At 54.0% G+C, this 17,164-nt stretch overlaps 1 protein-coding gene across 6 annotated transcripts in view; it reads left to right on the top strand.

Moving 5' to 3' along the window:
- DRC4 (dynein regulatory complex subunit 4) overlaps nt 1–17,020 on the top strand; it is a 23,335-nt gene extending 6,315 nt beyond the window's left edge. For 2 of the 6 annotated variants that reach the window (XM_082711492.1, XM_082711494.1), the window contains 10 exons: nt 78–164; nt 6,070–6,267; nt 6,572–6,778; nt 8,428–8,482; nt 9,084–9,289; nt 9,811–9,978; nt 10,151–10,237; nt 12,632–12,841; nt 15,180–15,420; nt 16,767–17,020. In XM_082711492.1, the coding sequence (XP_082567618.1) occupies nt 78–164; nt 6,070–6,267; nt 6,572–6,778; nt 8,428–8,482; nt 9,084–9,289; nt 9,811–9,978; nt 10,151–10,237; nt 12,632–12,841; nt 15,180–15,420; nt 16,767–16,984 (1,677 nt within the window). In that variant the 3' untranslated portion in view covers nt 16,985–17,020. Of the gene's footprint in view, nt 1–77; nt 165–5,993; nt 6,268–6,571; nt 6,779–8,427; nt 8,483–9,083; nt 9,290–9,810; nt 9,979–10,150; nt 10,238–12,631; nt 12,842–15,179; nt 15,421–16,766 lie in introns of all 6 variants that reach the window. The other 4 variants (XM_082711493.1, XM_082711495.1, XM_082711496.1 and 1 more) reach the window with 3 other exon arrangements.
- The last annotated feature ends 144 nt before the right edge of the window (nt 17,021–17,164 follow it).

Here is a 17,164-nt window from a genome sequence, read left to right as displayed (position 1 = left end):
TTAATCAGAGCCAGCCAGAAGCTGATGCCTTTAGAGAGCCTACCTTCCTCACCCAATCATCTCTTCTTTAATCAAAGGCACCCAAGAAGAAAGGGAAGAAAGGGAAAACCAAAGGTGCCCCGATTGTTGACGGGCTTGCTCCAGAGGACATGAGCAAGGAGCAGGTGAGCAAGGCCTTGGCCTAGTCCTGGGTTGGGATGGTGGTACTGCTGCTGTTCAGTGTTGTTTCTGGGGGTCTGCCTTCACGAACCTCTTTCAGCTGCCGCCCACCACCCACCGCTTCCTCATCCATCTCCCCTCGGTCTGCTCCTGCACTTCTGTCCGTTTCCATCATTGGTTCCAAAGCTGTCAAGTACAGTACATAGTTAAAAAAAAAAAAAAAGTAGCCATATCGAAGAAATTTTTTTATAGGGTGGTAAGAATTTGGAAGGAAATGATTTTCTGATATAAAAACTACTTTTAGCTTTCTTCCTTTTTTTAAAAAAAATTATTTATTTATTTTTCAGAGGTAGTGAGAGAGAGAGAGCACAAGCAGGGGCAACAGCAGAGGGCGAGCGAGAGGAGCACAATGCTGGACCCGATCGCAGGACTTTGGGATCACAACCCGAGCTGAAGGCTGACACTTAACTGACTGAGCCACCTAGGTGCCCCTATTTTTTTTTTTAAGACTTTATTTATTTATTTGACAATTCACAAGTAGGCAGAGAGGCAGGCAGAGAGAGAGAGGAGGAAGCAGGCTCCCCGCTGAGCAGAGAGCCCAATGCGGGGCTCGATCCCAGGACCCTGGGATCATGACCTGAGCCGAAGGCAGCGGCTTAACCCACTGAGCCACCCAGGTGCCCCGGTTCCCCTATTTTTAATATTCTATGTCCTTTCAGTTTTATCCTTCTATACACCTGATGTTTGCTGAACTGTTACATAGTATATGTGTATATAGTATTCTTACTTATTTTATTTGCCATTAAACGGTAGGAATTATTTATTTTTATTTTTGTATTTAAAAAAAATATTTATTTATTTGACAGAAATCACAAGTAGGCAGAGAAGCAGCAGAGAGCGAGTAGGAAGCAGGCTTCCCACTGAGCAGAGAGCCCGACATGGGGCTCGATCCCAGGACCCCGAGATCATGACCTGAGCCGAAGGCAGAGGCTTATCTCATTGAACCACCCAGGCACCCCTATTTTTATTTTTGTATTTTTAATAAGCTTTAATTTTTCCCCCTTTTTAAAAGAAAGATTTTAGTCATTTATATGGGAGAAAGAGAGAGGGAGAGGACAAGTGAGGGGAGGTGCAAGGGAGAAGCAGAGTCCCCACTGAGCTAGGAGCCCAGTGCGGGGCGCAACCCGAGGACCCCGAGATCATGACCTGAGCCGAAGGCAGACGCTCAACCAACTGAGACCCTAGGAGTCCCAGTAGGAATTATTTTAAACCACTTGTCCACTTTGATGACATTAAGGGCCAGAGAACATAATTAAACAATTATAATTTCAATTAAAAGGCACCTAAAAATTGCAACATATGGTGAGCCATGAGTGCAATGTTAGTGCCTCTTCCAGCCGCCATGTTGATGAGTGACTGGCAGGTGTGTGCTAGGGACCTATTGGGGATTCCATGTCAGCTTGTGTGTTTGTGTTAATAAACCTATCTTTCTTTTGATAGTTTTTTTTTTTTTTTTAGATTTTGTTTGTTTATTTGACAGAGTGAGAGAGATCACAAGTAGGCAGAGAGGCTGGCAGAGAGAGAGAGGAGGAGAGAGCCCAATGAGGGGCTCCATCCCAGGCCCCTGAGATCATGACCTGAACCGAAGGCAGACGCTTAACCCACTGAGCCACCCAGGCGCCCCTTTTGATAGTTTTTAAAAAGAGAGCAGATTCCCTGCTGAGCTCAGGGCCTGCCACACGGCTCGATCCCAGACTCCTGAGCTTTTTACCTGATCCAAAACCAGGAGTTGGAGGCTTCACCGACTGAGCCACTCAGGTGCCTCTGTTTGGGTGGTTTTAGGGTTAGGTGTAAATACAAAGGTATGTTAGAGATTTGGGCAGAGGCCAGTGCACAGGGGTGAAGAGTTGCTTGATTTGATTTGACTTTTTTTAAAGGTAGAAGTGTTTCTTTCTTTTTCTTTAAGATTTTATGTGTTTGAGAGAAGGAGAGAGAAAGCACAGAGATGGAGTAAGACGAAGAAGCAGGCTCCCTGCCCAGCCGGGAGCCTGATGCGCTGCTCGATCCCAGGATTGAGATCAGGATCTCACTCAGATCATGACCTGAGCTAAAGGCAGATGCTTCACCGACTGAGCCCCCCAGGCACCCTGAGTTGTTTTATTTTATATGCAGAGAAGCCACAGGCAGTTTAAGCAGATGGTGATGGGTTCAGGTTTGTGTTGGAGGGATCACTGGGGCTTCTGCGTGGGGGCTGGACAGCACGTCCCATCGCCCCAACACTCGAGCTGTTTCTTGTCTCTGTGGATACAGAATGTGACATAGCAGTGATCGCTCAGCATGTGCGGGACTGACAACCTCAGAACTATCCAGGGTCCAGGCAGGGCTGAGGGGTTGGGGACTGTAGTCTGTTCTTTGGATGCTTACCCTATGGACATTGTGCTACAGGGTGGTATGTTTTCTGATTTTTTTTTTAAAGATTTTATTTATTTATTTGACAGAGAGAGATCACAGTAGACAGAGAGGCAGGCAGAGAGACGGAGAGGGAAGCAGGCTCCCTGCTGAGCAGGGAGCCCGATGCGGGACTCGATCCCAGGACCCTGAGATCATGACCTGAGCCGAAGGCAGCGGCTTAACCCACTGAGCCACCCAGGTGCCCCATGTTTTCTGATTTTTTTTTTTTTTAAAGATTTTATTTATTTATTTGTCAGAGAGAGAGTGAGCGAGAGCGAGCATAGGCAGACAGAGGGGAAGGCAGAGTCAGAGGGAGAAGCAGGTTCCCTGCGGAGCAAAGAGCCCGATGTGGGACTTGATCCCAGGACGCTGGGATCATGACCTGAGCCGAAGGCAGCTGCTTAACCAACTGAGCCACCCAGGCGTCCCTGTTTTCTGATTTTTAAAGAGAAACTAGGATCTGTGTATTTATAAGAAATCTGAATATTGAGTGAAATCTGATACCATGAGCCAGTCAAAGTAGGTAGCCTGGATGTCCCAATTATTTATTTCTTTAATTTAAATTTTACTTACTGATATTCAGTGTGTATTGGTTTCAGGAGGAGAAATCAGTGATTCGTCACCTCCATATAACACCCAGTGCTCATCCTCAGTGCCTATCACTTATCTATCCCATCTCCCACCCACCACCCCTCTGTCAACTCTCAGCTTAGTCTCCATTGTTAAGAGTCTCTTATGGTTGGGGCGCCTGGGTGGCTCAGTTGTTAAGTGCATTCAGCTGGGGTCATGATCCTGGGCTCCTAGGATTGAGTTCCACATGGGGCTCCCCGCTCAGCGGGGAGCCTGCTTCTCCCTCTCCCTCTGCCTGCTGCTCTGCCTACTTGTGCTCTCATTCTTTCTGTTGAATAAACAAATAAAATCTTAACAAAGAAAAAAAAGGAGTCTCTTATGGTTTATCTCGCTCTTTCTCTCCCCCTGCCCCCTTGCCATATGTTCATCTGTTTTCTTTCTTAAATTCTACAGTGTGAGTGAAATCATATGGTGTTTGTCTTTCTCTGACTTATTTCACTAGCATAATACCCTCTTGGTCCATTCATGTTGTTGCAAATGGCAAGATTTCATTCTTTTTGATGGCTAAGTAGTGTTCCATTGCGTTTATGAACCACATCTTTATCTTTTAGTACTATGAGGACCTATTTAGCCAGAGGCTTCCATCCAGGTTAAACAATAACCTTGTTGAACCGTTAAACTGCCCCTGCTCCCCTTCCCCCAGGGGACTTACTTAAAAACAAGTCCCGTAGAGACTTCTGATCAGTGGGAGGTTGCATACTGTCTCCTAGCTACCAAGGAGTATGGCAACCCCCCCCCCCCCCCCCCCCCCCGCTTTGGGAGCCTTTTGGGTGCCAATCCTAACCAAGGTGTTAGGCTAGGTCAAATGTCTACTATAGGGTAAATTGTAATTCAATTGGTCACTTATATGTGACCTAACATAACTGTGGAGTTTCCTCTGTGTGTTACAATCTCATCGGCCACCTGTGCGTGGTCCGGCGCAATCACATGGCCTTTGTCCTTGAAAGCTAGTCTGTGAAACAGAGAAAGGTTGCCCTCTCTTGTAAGAGGTGTGGCCCCAAACATTCGGTTTGATTCTTGACGCTTGGCGCAAAATAAAGCTTTGCTTGACCTTTGCTTTATATCAGTCTCGCTCCTTTAATCACTAACCCATTATTGGGGGGCATATCAGTGCCATCTTCTTTTAATAGCATCGGTTGATGAACATCTGGACTCTTTCCAGAGGTTGGCTATTGTGGACGTTGCTGGTATAAAATTGGGGTGCATGTGACCCTTTGGATCCTTACTTTTGTGTCCTTTGGGTAAATACCCAGTAGTGCGATTGCTGGGTCTTAGGGTAGTTCTAGTTTTAACATCTTGAGGAACCTCCATGCAGTTTCCCAGAGTGGCCGCACCAGCTTGCATTCCCACCAACAGTGCACGAGGGTTCCCCTTTCTCTGCATAGTCGCCAAATCTGTTGTTTCCCGACTTGTTAGTTTTAGCCATTCTGACTGGTGTGAGGTGGTGTCTCACTGTGGTTTTGGTTTGTATTTCCCTGATGCCGAGTGATGTGGAGCCCTTTTTCATGTATCTGTTGGCCATCTGGATGTTGTCTTTGCAGAAATGTCTATTCAGGTCTTCTGCCCGACTCTGACTCTCGATTGGGTTGTTTCTTGGGTGTTGAGTTTGATAAGCTCTTTCTAGATTTTGGATACTAACCCTTTATCCAATACATTGTTTGCAAATGCATTTTCCCATTCTGGGCCACCTTTAGGTTGTTTCTGCAGCTTTTTATCTTGATGAAGTCCCAGTAGTTGATTTTTGCTTTTGTTTCCCTTGCCACTAGCGATGTAGAGAACCAAGTCTTGATGGAAAGGAAATTCTCAAGGAAGCTAAGAGCCTGCCTCACTTTTCTCTTAAATTTAACCTATTTGCAGATTTGGCTGCCATTGGCTTTGGACCAGGCCTTTTTGATGCTAGCTGGTCTTCTGGTTTTATATATATATTTTTGCTTAACATGTATCTTTAGAGGTGAGTGTTTTAAAATTAGCATTATTCTGTGAATATGTGTATATGGTGCCACACTATTTCATATCCATGTGTCTTTGGGCCGTATAATCTTCCAGTAGATTTACTCTAATTTCTCAATCATTTCCCTATTTAAAATTATCCTAGATTATTTCCTTAAAAGAATTTTTAAAAAAGATTTTATTTATTCATTTGAGAGAGAGAGACAGAGATGGTGACAGAGAGCAGAAGTGGGGAGGGAGAAGCAGACTCCCTACTAAGCAGGGAGCCCGACATGGGGCTCTATCCCAGGACCCCAGGATCATGACCTGAGCCGAAGGCAGATATTTAACCAACTGCCAAGGTGCCTCCTTAAAAATTTTTTAAAAAGATTTATTTATTTATATGAGAGGGAGGGAGGGAGAGAGAGAGAGAGAGTGTGTGTGTGTGTGTGTGTGTGTGTGTGTGCATGTGCGCTGGGGGAGGGGCAGAGGGAAAGAGCCTTTAGGCAGACTCCCTGCAGAGTGGGGACCCGGGCAGTGGCTCTAACGCATCACTCCATGAGAGCATGACCTGAGCCTACTGAGAGAGTAGGACTCTCAGGCCACCCAGGTGCCCCTTTTGATGTCGAGCTAATGGTGTGACTACTATATTTGAGCAGAAAGCTCTTGTCATCTGAATTCCCAGGAATGGAATAAAGGATATAATCATTTTATGTTTATTAGCCACATTCGAGATCTTTCTGCTATTTTCTGAATGTGTCCTGTCTTTGGGCCTTCCTAGCATCCTATTTTCATTTCTTACCTTTAGTTTTTCTTGTTCTTAGGTGAGACTGGCCCTCCTTTCTTCTTGGCACTGGGTGGGCCCCTGCTGGGCCCTCACGGCTCTGCCCTGCCTGGCAGGTGGAGGAGCACGTCAGCCGCATCCGCGAGGAGCTGGACCGGGAGCGGGAGGAGCGCAACTACTTCCAGCTGGAGCGGGACAAGATCCACACCTTCTGGGAGATCACGCGGAGGCAGCTGGAAGAGAAGAAGGCCGAGCTGCGGAACAAAGACCGGGAGATGGAGGAGGCTGAAGAGAGGCACCAGGTTGAGATCAAGGTTAGTGGGGCTGACTGGCCTATCCCTGCGGGACATGCCTCATGGAACAGCAGAGCTGGACGGGGGCCCGGGGGAGCATTTTCTCTCCTCCGGTGCAGCCCTTTACCGTGAGAAATGAAGGTATTTCTTGCAGAAGAGTGTGTGTGTGCGGGGCACCCACAGATGCAGGACTGTGTGTGAGTGTGCAGGAGTGTGTGTGTGCGAGTGTGTGCTGGGGTGTGGGTGCGAGTGTGCAGGGACCCTGCACGTGCAGGGGTGTGTGTGTACGGGTGTGCAGGCCATCACCTGCTCCCGCTGTGTGCAGGTGTACAAGCAGAAGGTGAAACACCTGCTGTATGAGCATCAGAACAACCTGACGGAGATGAAGGCTGAGGGCACTGTGGTCATGAAGCTGGCGCAGAAGGAGCACCGCACGCAGGAGGGAGCACTGCGCAAGGACATGCGGGCGCTGAAGGTGGAGCTCAAGGAGCAGGAGCTGGCCAACGAGGTGGTGGTGAAGAACCTGCGGCTGGTAGGTGTGAGGGCACTGGGGTCTGACGGGCCGCTGGGGACCGCGAACTCCTGATCATTCAGCAGAACTGGGAATTCATATTTTCCTTAGCAGTTCCCTGCATTTTGGCAATTACTTGAAATAAAAATAAAAATAATGAAAAGCATGCAGCCAGACACATCCCGTTTGGGAACCAGGTACAGTCTTGTGTCTTAGACTGAACCACAAACAGACTCCCCAGGAGGGAAGTCCCACTCAGTGTCTTCCGCCACGTGCTGCTGACCCCTGACACCTGGCTGCTCTCCCTGGGGACTCTCGGACATTTAGAAACACACACAACCATTAGAGTGTCCAGTGTGCGAGCCCCCGGGTGGTGGGAAGTGTCTCGTGCAAGCTGGGCTGATGAGCACGCGGCTGACTGTTTGGTCCTTTCTTGGGGAGGCTGGGGGCTTCCAGGTGGAGGCTGAAATTCATTTGCTGAGTATCTGTAAGACGCAGGCCCCGGTCTGGTTTCTGGGAACATATGGGGAACAGGAATGATAGAAGGACCGCCCATGGATGTCTGATGGCTCGGGAAGGAGCCAGGAGACAGAATGGAGGGTGGACGTGTCTACATATCCACAGACAGGAGTGCTATGGGGAGAACAGAGCAGGGAGGAAGGTGCTGGAGATTGGGGCGGGAGAGGCATTTTTCTACCAGGAGTTCTGGGAATGGCTCATGGAGAAGCTGACATTTGGGCAAAGGCTGGAAGGAGGGGCTGCTAAGCCCGGCGTAGGGAGACCAGGTCTGAAGAAGGAGCAGGGATGGGCCAGTGTGAAGGCGCAGAGGAGTGAGGGGCGAGGAGGCCAGGGAGATGGGTCAGAGCTTGTCGGCGTCAGGAGCCCCAGTTAGGGGCTTTGACCCAGGCTGAGTTGGTGGACGTTTGGAGGATTTGGGCAGGGGGAAGGTGGTTCAACTGATTTTTCTAAGGCTCCTTCCTGGCTGCAACACATTTGCCTCATGCCTGGAGGCAAGCCAGCCTCCTCGGAACTAGGAAAAAACTCAGTAACAGTGCAGGCTTTGCAGTGAAGCTGGAGGCTGAAGTCTTGGTCGCGGGAATTGTCTGGTCTTTGCTGATACAAGTACAGCCTGGGCTGGTTTCTAGTGAAGCTGGTCATGTGAGACTGCCTGCTCACCTGAGGCCTGGGTTTGGAGTAGTTACGTGGTTAGTTCCCCTTTGTGCAAAAACATGACTCTGAACAATAATGTCAGTTCTTTATTCAAAATGGTTACGTGTAACTGTCAACATACTTTTCAAGCCCCAGCTGAGGCAGGTCAGCAGGCATCGGAAAGAGCCTGCAGCTCTGTGTAGATGTGGCCAGTGGTCCATAGCCTGTGGGCAGACCAAGCCAAAGGCCAAGCATGGTTGTAGTGTTTGGAACATCTGTTCACTTTGTGTCGAGCTCAGAGGTGACTTTAGCTGAGGAAGTGGAATGACGAAACATGGAGGTGACCACAACCACATCACTCTGAGCAGGGGGCATGAGCTTGGACACGAGGGGAAGCCAGTGCCCAGCAGGACCGCTCCGGGTTTTCTGGGCTGGATTTTCCATACGCCTGAGGGGCCAGGCCAGCCCCAGGGAGAGGCTTCCGTGTGTGTCTGGTAACGGCCAGCTTCTCTCCCTTGCAGAAGCACACGGAGGAGATCACCAAGATGCGGAATGACTTTGAGAGGCAGGTGCGAGGTCAGTGTCTCGTGGATCCACTGTGAGCCCCTGCCAGAACCCCTCCCACCGGTGGTCATTAACCTTCAGGGCTTGTTAGCCCAGTGCACAGAGACCGGGCTACAGCAGCCCAGACATGCACAGAAAAGATGGGATAGTTTTCGAGGCTGATGGATGGCCCCAAATCCCAGAAGATCTTATTTCTTTACGAGCCAGGGAGGCTGTGAGCACTGTCTCCTTCCCTGCTCTTGGCAGTTGAAGCAGATACCCGTTTCCAGTCTCGTGGGCAGTATTCTTAGAATAGTCTTTTCCGTGGCTGCTGGCCTGAGGGGCTCCCGTTTGAGAAATCTGTGTGGTTTACTGATGCAGCTCTCTCCCTCGCCAGCCACACTGCCGTGGGAGCAGCCGACTCTCAGTCGGTGGGAACCCTGGTCCTGGGATCGACTAGCCATGCCTGGTACAGGCCACGGAAGGCTGGCCGTGGTGTGTGTGTGCCACATGTGTCAGCCATGAGCTTGTCCGCATAGCGCTCATCCCCGGGGTGTTCTTGGGCTGTCTGTAGGTTCCGTCTCTGCTTGGAGCCGTCAGGCCCCCTGTTCCTCCGTGTGCTTCTGCCTTTCAGAAATTGAGGCCAAGTATGACAAAAAGATGAAGATGCTCAGGGATGAGCTCGACCTGCGGAGAAAGACCGAGATCCACGAGGTGGAGGAGAGGAAGAACGGCCAGATCAACGCGCTGATGCAGCGGCACGAGGAGGCCTTTACAGACATCAAGAACTACTACAACGACATCACCCTCAACAACCTGGCGCTCATCAACTCCCTCAAGGTGCTGCGCGAGGGCGGCGGGCTCCATGCCCCTGCGTAGACAGATACCCACTGTCCTGGCTGCAGCTGCATCAGTGACGTGCCTGCTGCAGACTCGGGCTGGAAGCAGCACGCCGTACGCAGCGCAGACCGGTGGATGGAACAGGGTGCACAGGCCGGGCAGAAGCCTGTGCAGAGCTGCAGTGGGAGGCGTAGCGAGGCTGCCCGGTGCTGGTGTTGTCACCTAGTGGGGGGTAGTGACCATCCCTACTGTCCCTACCCCTGGGGACTGTCCCCTACCCCTGGGGGCTGTCCCCGGGGTCCCGAGAGCAGCATGATATCACTGGCATGGAGGCCGCCTTCCTAGAAAATTCCAAATAAGTTCCCATAGTGCAGAGTCCCTCTGAGTGGTTACACGCAAGTGGTCTGGGACTTAAGGACCATCCTTCCTGGGCGGGAGGGCTCGCGGCCCTCACCCCTGAAGACCACAGTTCCCTCAGCTCTGCCTGCTGAACCTCCCGCACCCCGTCCTGGTTCTGACAGGAGCAGATGGAAGACATGCGCAAGAAGGAGGACCACTTGGAGAAGGAGATGATGGAGGTGTCTGTGCAGAACCGGCGCCTGGCAGACCCCCTCCAGAAGGCTCGCGATGACATGAATGAGATGCAGAAGAAGCTGGGCAGCTACGAGAGAGACAAGCAGATCCTGCTGGTGGGCTCCCTCCTCGTGTCCCTCCCTCAAACTCAGGACCCGGGTGCCGAGTCACCGGGTGCCCCCGAGCCAGCTCTGTCGGATGGTTATTTTGGGGCTGCCGCCCTCCAGAAGTCTGTTCTGTAGATGCCGGATCCTCAGTCCTTTCTTCTGCTGCTTGTTTTCTCTCCAGCGCACAAAAGCACGTTTGAAGGTCGCGGAGAAGGAGCTGAAGGACCTGCAGTGGGAACATGAGGTGCTCGAGCAGCGGTTTGTCAAGGTGAGCAGACGCCAGGCTGGCCCTGCCGGGAGCCTGGAGTGGGAGACGGAGCCGGAGCCGGAGCGGGAGTGGGAGACGGAGCCAGGAGGACCTCTCCTGTCACCCGGCTCTGCAGCCAGAGTGGCTGGAGTCCTGGTGCCCACGGCTCGTTCTGTGAGGCTTGATGGGGTGATGAGGCAGAAAGCTGCAGCCCGCCCTGTGGACAGCCCCGGGGTCTCACCAAGAGCAGCCGCCCTGTGGGGAGACGCTCGCTCCCCATTCTCCTTCCTACAGGCTCAGCTGCGAGACCTGTGCAGGCACCTGGCCCCTGGTGCCTGGGGTCGGTCTTTCTCTTCTGTATGCGTGTGTCTCCGTGCTGAGGCGTTAGGCACGCCTGGTAAGGAGGTCGGGGCAAGCTGTCTGTGAGCGAGCGCGAGGCCCCCTGCTCAGCGCGTCCTCACCCGTGGGGCCGCCCCCGGATTCTCGCAGACGTCTCCCTGGGCAGCTGGGGCGTCACGCCTGCCCCACAGCGCACTTCCTTAGAGTCATCTCCCCTCTCCAGCCTGCAGGTGACACGGGGCGTGTAGCCAGTTCCCCGCACACGGAGCTCTGTTTCTGTCCTTTGCTGCGGCAAACGTGCGGCCACAGTCATCCTTCTAAGTTCATTTTTTCTTTGTTTTAAACATTTTGTTTATTTATTTGAGGGAGAGAGAGTGATCGAGCAGCACCAGTAGGGGGAAGGGCAGAGGCAGAGGGGAAGCAGGCTGCCCACGGAGCAGGGATCCCGATGTGGGGCTTGATCCCAGGTCCCTTGGATCATGACCTGAGCTGAAGGCAGATACTGAACTACCTGAACCCCCTAGGCACCCCTTAAATTTCTCTCTGTGTAACTGTGAGCATCTCCTTCTGGGAAGTCAGTCCCTAGCCATGGGGTTGGCATTGGGAATTTGGATAGAGTCTGCCCAGAGGGCTGTTCTGAGTGTGGTCTTGCCTGAAGTGCCCAGGGGGCCTGTCCTGCCTGTGCCACTGTCACTAACTCAGAACTGCCTGTGGGATCGGGTTGAGAATGTGTCCCTGAGTGTGCTTTTCTCAGAGATGCGGGCAGATCAGCCCCGTCCTTGTGAGCATGTCCGCCCTTTCTCACCTAATGGAACTTCACGGTCACAGACTGATTACAGAAGGGCCATCACATGTGCAGCCACCTACAGAGAGGCCTCGGAGGGTCCTGTTCACTGCCGGCTGCCAGCCGGCTAAGAGAAGGGCCCTCAGGTCACCTTAGGAGTGAAGAGGGTGTGTGTCAGGGGGAGAACATGCAGACTGTGCAGAGGCCATGCTGGAGCTGGGTACTCTGCCCCCTCCTCTTCTGTTGGGATGTCATTCGAGGCGTGGGCCGTAGCCAGTGTTCCCTGAGAAAACCACGGGTGCTGATGTGTCCATGTTCTGTAGACCAAAGGCACAGGGACTGGATTGAAGCCTGTCTGGGGAAAGCTGTACAGTCGAGAGGAGGATACAGTGCTGTGGCTTTGAGCAGGGGATTCTCTCTCTAGCTGTAAGACGTGCTTTTACACCTGTAGAGAACGTTCTGGAAGGGGTTACGCTGTATGTTCACGTGGTGGCCTCTGGGAAGTTGGGTTAAAGGGTGTTTACTTTTTTTTTTTTTAATTTTAGTTATTCATTTGAGACAGAGCGAGAGAACATGGGTGTGGGGCAGAGGGAGAAGCAGACTCCCCACAGAGCAGGGCTCAACCCTGGGACTCTGGGATCAGGACTTGAGCTGAAGGCAGATGCTGAACCCACTGAGCCTCCCAGGTGCCCCAAGGGGTGTTTACTTTTTATACTTACACAAAGTCTTGCTTTTTTACAGTGACAGTGAAAAGCAAGAGTTAGAAGGTAAAAAAGAATACCTTTATTTCTTGACAGGTGGTTGGCCCCAGAGCTATTGTCTAGATCTGCTGTTAGTGGGCCATGCCGACCTGTGGGGGTCTGGGATCTGGGGCTTGCCGAGGGGGTGGGTCCCTAGGAGCCCCTCTCCCCCAAACACTGCTAACCCTTACCCTTTGATCTCATGTAGGTGTGATCAGGAACGTGTCTTACCTGAGCCTTCTGCCCAGACCCAGGGCCCCAGCCCCGCTGTGGGGCCTCGCCAGCCCTCACCGGGGTACCCTGTTGCTTCCTGAAGCAGCTTAGTAGCGGCGGGTCCAATTAGCACTTCCTCCTACCTTCCACGGTGTGAACGGCGGCACGCCTTCCATTCCATCACAGAGAGTGGGTATGCAGGCAGTGTAGACAACACTCAGAGGTAGAAGGGGCTCACTCTGCAGATGGGTTCAGGGGCACAGGTGGGAGGCGGCTTCTCCCCAGCGAGCTTCCCCCAGGGCAGGTGGCGTCTCTGGCTGTCACTGCCTGTCCCCTCAGGTGCAGCAGGAGCGGGATGAGCTGTACAGGAAGTTCACGGCGGCCATCCTGGAGGTGCAGCAGAAGGTGGGCTTCAAGAACCTGGTTCTGGAGCGGAAGATGCAGGCGCTGAGTGCTGCCGTGGAGAAGAAGGAGGCACAGTTCAATGAGGTGCTGGCAGCCTCCAACCTGGACCCCGCGGCGCTGACCCTCGTGTCCCGCAAACTGGAGGTGGGTCCCAGGCTGCAGCACCCCGTTCCGGTCCCCCAGCTGGCATCCGGGGCTCAGGCTGGGGTCGCGTGTTGGATGCGTGTGTGTGTCTGGCCTCTGTCTCTCCAGTGGGGACTTGCTGTGGACGTTGGGGAGGGACCATTATGGGTTTCCTGTGCTTGGGCACCGACAGGGCCTGCAGACATCTGTCCCCAGGCCCCCCGGCTCTCTCTTGCTTCGTGCTTCACCAGTCCCTTCTTGACCTCTGGGCCCCTTCTGGCCCTGGGCCCACGGCCGTCCATGCTCACAATAGGGTTAGCTCAGCCTGGACAGCACCTCAAGCTGCTCTCAAAATTCGGGCCTTGTGCTTCTCAGGCATCGGTGACAAGCCTAGAGACAGGCCCGGGGCACAGCCGAACCTATGAGCTCCTAGCCGAGGCCACCGCCACAGTCTGCCCTGGACGCAAAGATGGCCTGCTTGATGTGGGCTGTGGGCAGTTGGGACGGGGACATACAGGGCAGCGTGGTGGGGGCTGGGGCAGGCTTCCCAGAGGGAGTTTAAGGTCTGAGCAAAGCCTAGAGTGTTTGGTCTTGAGTTCGCAGTTCTTTGTGGTGATCCCCTCTGCGTGGGCTGTCTTGGGCACAGGGGGAGCATTCAACAAGACAGGTGAAGCCTGGGCCTCACCAGGATGTGTCACAGAAAGAACAAGCTAGGCCAGAAAGGGGGTCTCTTGCTGCTGGGAAGTGTGGTTGTGCTGGGATCCTGGTCACCTGGGTGACCTGCAGCCCTCAGGCCCGAGGCAGCCCCAGGTGCAGTGTCCCTGCGGGTCTGCACGTCTCCATGGAGAGGCCCAGGGAGGGGCGGCCAGCTTGTCCCAGACACAGCATCTTCCAGGCTGCTCTTCCTTTGTGGAGAAACAGACCTGAGTCTGGGGATCACAGAGGCTTCACTGCGCAGGTGTTTCATCCTGGGAAGCACACAGCAGCGTTTGTCAGGTGGTCAGTCAACGTGCAGTGATGTCGTCTGCTCTCTTGACACCCAGGCCCAGAGGGTTGACCTTTGGGTCGCCTAATCTTTCCATAAAGCCCTTTATGGGGGCCTGGGTTGCTCACTTGATTACGTATCTGTCTGATTCTTGGTTCCACTCAGGGCCTGATCCCATGGGTGGTGGGTTTGAGCCCCGAGTCAGGCTCCACGTGGAGTCTGCTTGAGATTCTGTCTCTCCCTCGCCCTCTGCACCCCTTTTCTCTCTCTCTCTCAGATAAATCGATCTTTAAAAAAAAAAAAAAGCCCAAACACTGCAGGCTGGCTTCCTGCCCACCTGGCCTTGACCTGAGGCTCTTAGCTCCCACCAGGTGCTGTTGTATACGTGTGAACCCCTTGCTGCTTGGGTGTTGGGGGGAGTGCAGAGCTGAGGGAGGAGGGCAGAGCCAGCTGGACAGGGCAGTTCCGAAGCGTGTTGGGTGTGCATGAGTGTGAGGCTGGTGAGGAGCCATGGCTGTGTTCTGGGTGTGGTGGGCTGCATCAGACAGAGCCCCCTGGGAAGGCAGGTGGGACGAAGGACTTGTCGTTCCCAGACATGTTGGCTGACGGAGGACAGCTGGGCAGGCTGCGGAGACGTGGTGTCCCTTTCTGGCTGAGACCAGATACCATTCCCGGCAGTGGCGCGTGCCGGCCCGGCGGGCAGCAGGGTCTGTGGGGCTGGAGCCACTTGGAACAGGGTCTTGGGGCCTGGGGTGGTGCTGCCCCATGGGGGGGCATAGTGCGGGCTGGCAGCACCGGGCACTGGAGACCGGGGGTCCGTCTCACTCCTTGTCCTGACTTGTGAACACTGTCAGGCAGAGAGCGAGGGCGCTTTTGGAAACGGAAGAGCTTTCCTGCCTCTGCTGTTGGGAAGGGCGGCTGGTCCTGGGGCTGGGTAAGGCTTTGCGGCCAGCAGTCCTGATGGAGGGATCAAATCAACCCCATCGACAGTGGTCGCTGCAGCTGTGACCATGGGCCAGGGCCTTTTCTTGTCTGTCCCCTGGCTTGCCCAGAGGAACCCTCCCAGGAGGCAGGTGGGGGGGATTCAAGGGCCCCTCCCTGGACCTTGGTTGGCCTGGCTTCTCTGCCTTTGTTTCTCACTTCCCACCATCTAGACGGTTTCCTTAGAGAGAGCCGGGTCCTGTTTTCCCTTTTTCCTTCCAAGAGCTTTCCACACTGGCCGGCTGCTGCCTGTGTGGATGTACACACTGGTGGACCCTGGCGCCATTCCCTGCATGTTTGAGATCTCCTGCTGGGGCCCCGAAACCCCCACCAACCCCTGTCTGCCTCAGCCCAGAGATAGGCTCAAACTCAGGTCTACCCTTCTCTCCCTAGGACGTTCTCGAATCAAAGAACAGTACCATCAAGGACTTGCAGTATGAGCTGGCCCGGGTCTGCAAGGTACCTGGAGCCCCTGCCCCCTCTCAGGGCCCCACCTTGTCTACACCTTGGAGGTACACATGGCCTGAGGCTGTCTGGGCCTTTTCAGGTCACTCAGTGTGTGGCCTGGGCTGCATCCCCACAACTCTAGATACTGTTTTGGTGTCCCTTCCGGGGTCTGCTCAGTGGCTATCTGGTAAGTGAGGGCAGTTTGTCCAGCACGCTCTGTCCTTGTCTCTCATGTGACCCTTGCTCTTGGTGACCTGGGCTCTGGGGTGATTGGATGGGCTTCCTTCACGGAGGGGACAGCTACGAGTCAGTCCAAACTTTTCTCGCTCCTTGTAAGTCTGATGAAAGCTGCACACCCCATCCACACCAAATGCACACATGAGCATGGAGGCCTCCTGCTGGGGAGGGCAGTGAGGGCCCTGAGAACCCAAGAGGCCTGGGCCCTCTCCCTGGAGGTCCTGCCTCTGTGGCGGAGGCCACAGTCTTGTCTGGGCTTTGCCTGTAGGGAATGCAGACACAGTGCTGCCCATGGACACACTCCCCCTGAGAAGCCACCCCATAAGTGTGACTCACATAAGCCTGTAAATGTGCAGGGTGGGGCCGGCTTCCTGGGTCTGTGTGCCTTGGGGTGTGGAAGCCCAGGAGGGAGGCAGGGCCTGCCACTGGCGCTGGGCTCCATGGTGACCCGATCTCCCTGGGCCTCTCTTCGGCCCTGCCCCTCTGGGCCCTTCCTTTAGCTGCTGCGGTATCCCGTGGTATTTACACACACAAAATTAGGGCCATTTACTGTGTGCAGGTCTGGGGGAATGTCTGCCCCTAGAGAAGGGCGAGAGCCAGGGCCCAGCCCCCAGGTTCTCTCTGGAGCTTGGCCACAGTTCACCCTTGCAGTCGCTGCTCCAAGCTCCAGCACTGTTCCCTTGATGATGGTGAGGATAATGAGCCCTTCTGAGTTTTAATCTGAGTCAGGCCCGGCTCTAAGCGTTTCACACGCATCAGCTCTTCAAACCCTCACGACCATCCGATGCAATCCACTCCCCAGAAAATAGCCATTTTCCAGAGAGGGGAACAGGAACCTGGCTTCACGTTGGCCCCACCAGCACTCTCTGCCCAGGCCTTAGCCTTCCTGGGATGGGGGGCAGGAGACAGACAAAGCAGGGAGGCTCCGTGAGGTCGAGCACGTGCACGTGGAAGGTCATATCCGGGAAGTCAAGGATGACCAGTTTGATCGGGAAATGCCTGATAGAGGACCAGGAGCGTGCTCAGGAGTGTGCACAGGTCTGCTGAGTCTGTGTCTTCTGCCTCAGTTTCCCCATCTTTGAAAGAGGAATGACGACAGCATTTCCCAGTGTGAATTACTTGAGTTCATGTACATAAAGCGCCCATGACCAGGTGTGGCCTACCGCGAGCTGCCGTAAAGGCTCGCTGTGCGGGTTTCCACTGCCAGCCTCCTGTGGCCTCCAGAGCCGCGGGGGCCTGGGCTGGAGTCTGCCTTGGTGTCGGCCTCTCCCTCCTAACGCTGCTCTCACCCTGCAGGCCCACAACGACCTGCTGCGCACCTACGAGGCGAAGCTCCTGGCCTTTGGGATCCCTCTGGACAATGTGGGCTTCAAGCCTCTGGAGACAGCTGTGATTGGGCAGACGCTGGGCCAGGGCCCTGCAGGACTCGTGAGCACCCCAACTTAGCACTTGCCCGGGACTGCTCCCCAGATGACCTGCTCTTTCACCAAGGACAGGGGCTGTTGGTTTTTTAGATTTGTATCGTCTGCCAATGAAGGTTTTCTACATTTGCTCTGTGTCCCGCTGCCTTTCTGTGTGGAGGAGAGGCACCTCCTGGGCCCATGGCACCCTGACCACCCCCTTCCTTGCTGTCCATCCGTCTGTGCTTACCCTGCCCACCTCCCCACCTAGGGCCCGGGCAGGACTCACAGAGC

The sequence above is a fragment of the Mustela nivalis genome (assembly GCF_964662115.1).
Source record: "Mustela nivalis genome assembly, chromosome: 18".
Classification (NCBI taxonomy): domain Eukaryota; kingdom Metazoa; phylum Chordata; class Mammalia; order Carnivora; family Mustelidae; genus Mustela; species Mustela nivalis.
The sequence above is the reverse complement of the archived record's forward strand: the minus strand, read 5'-3'. Positions and strand labels throughout refer to the sequence as shown.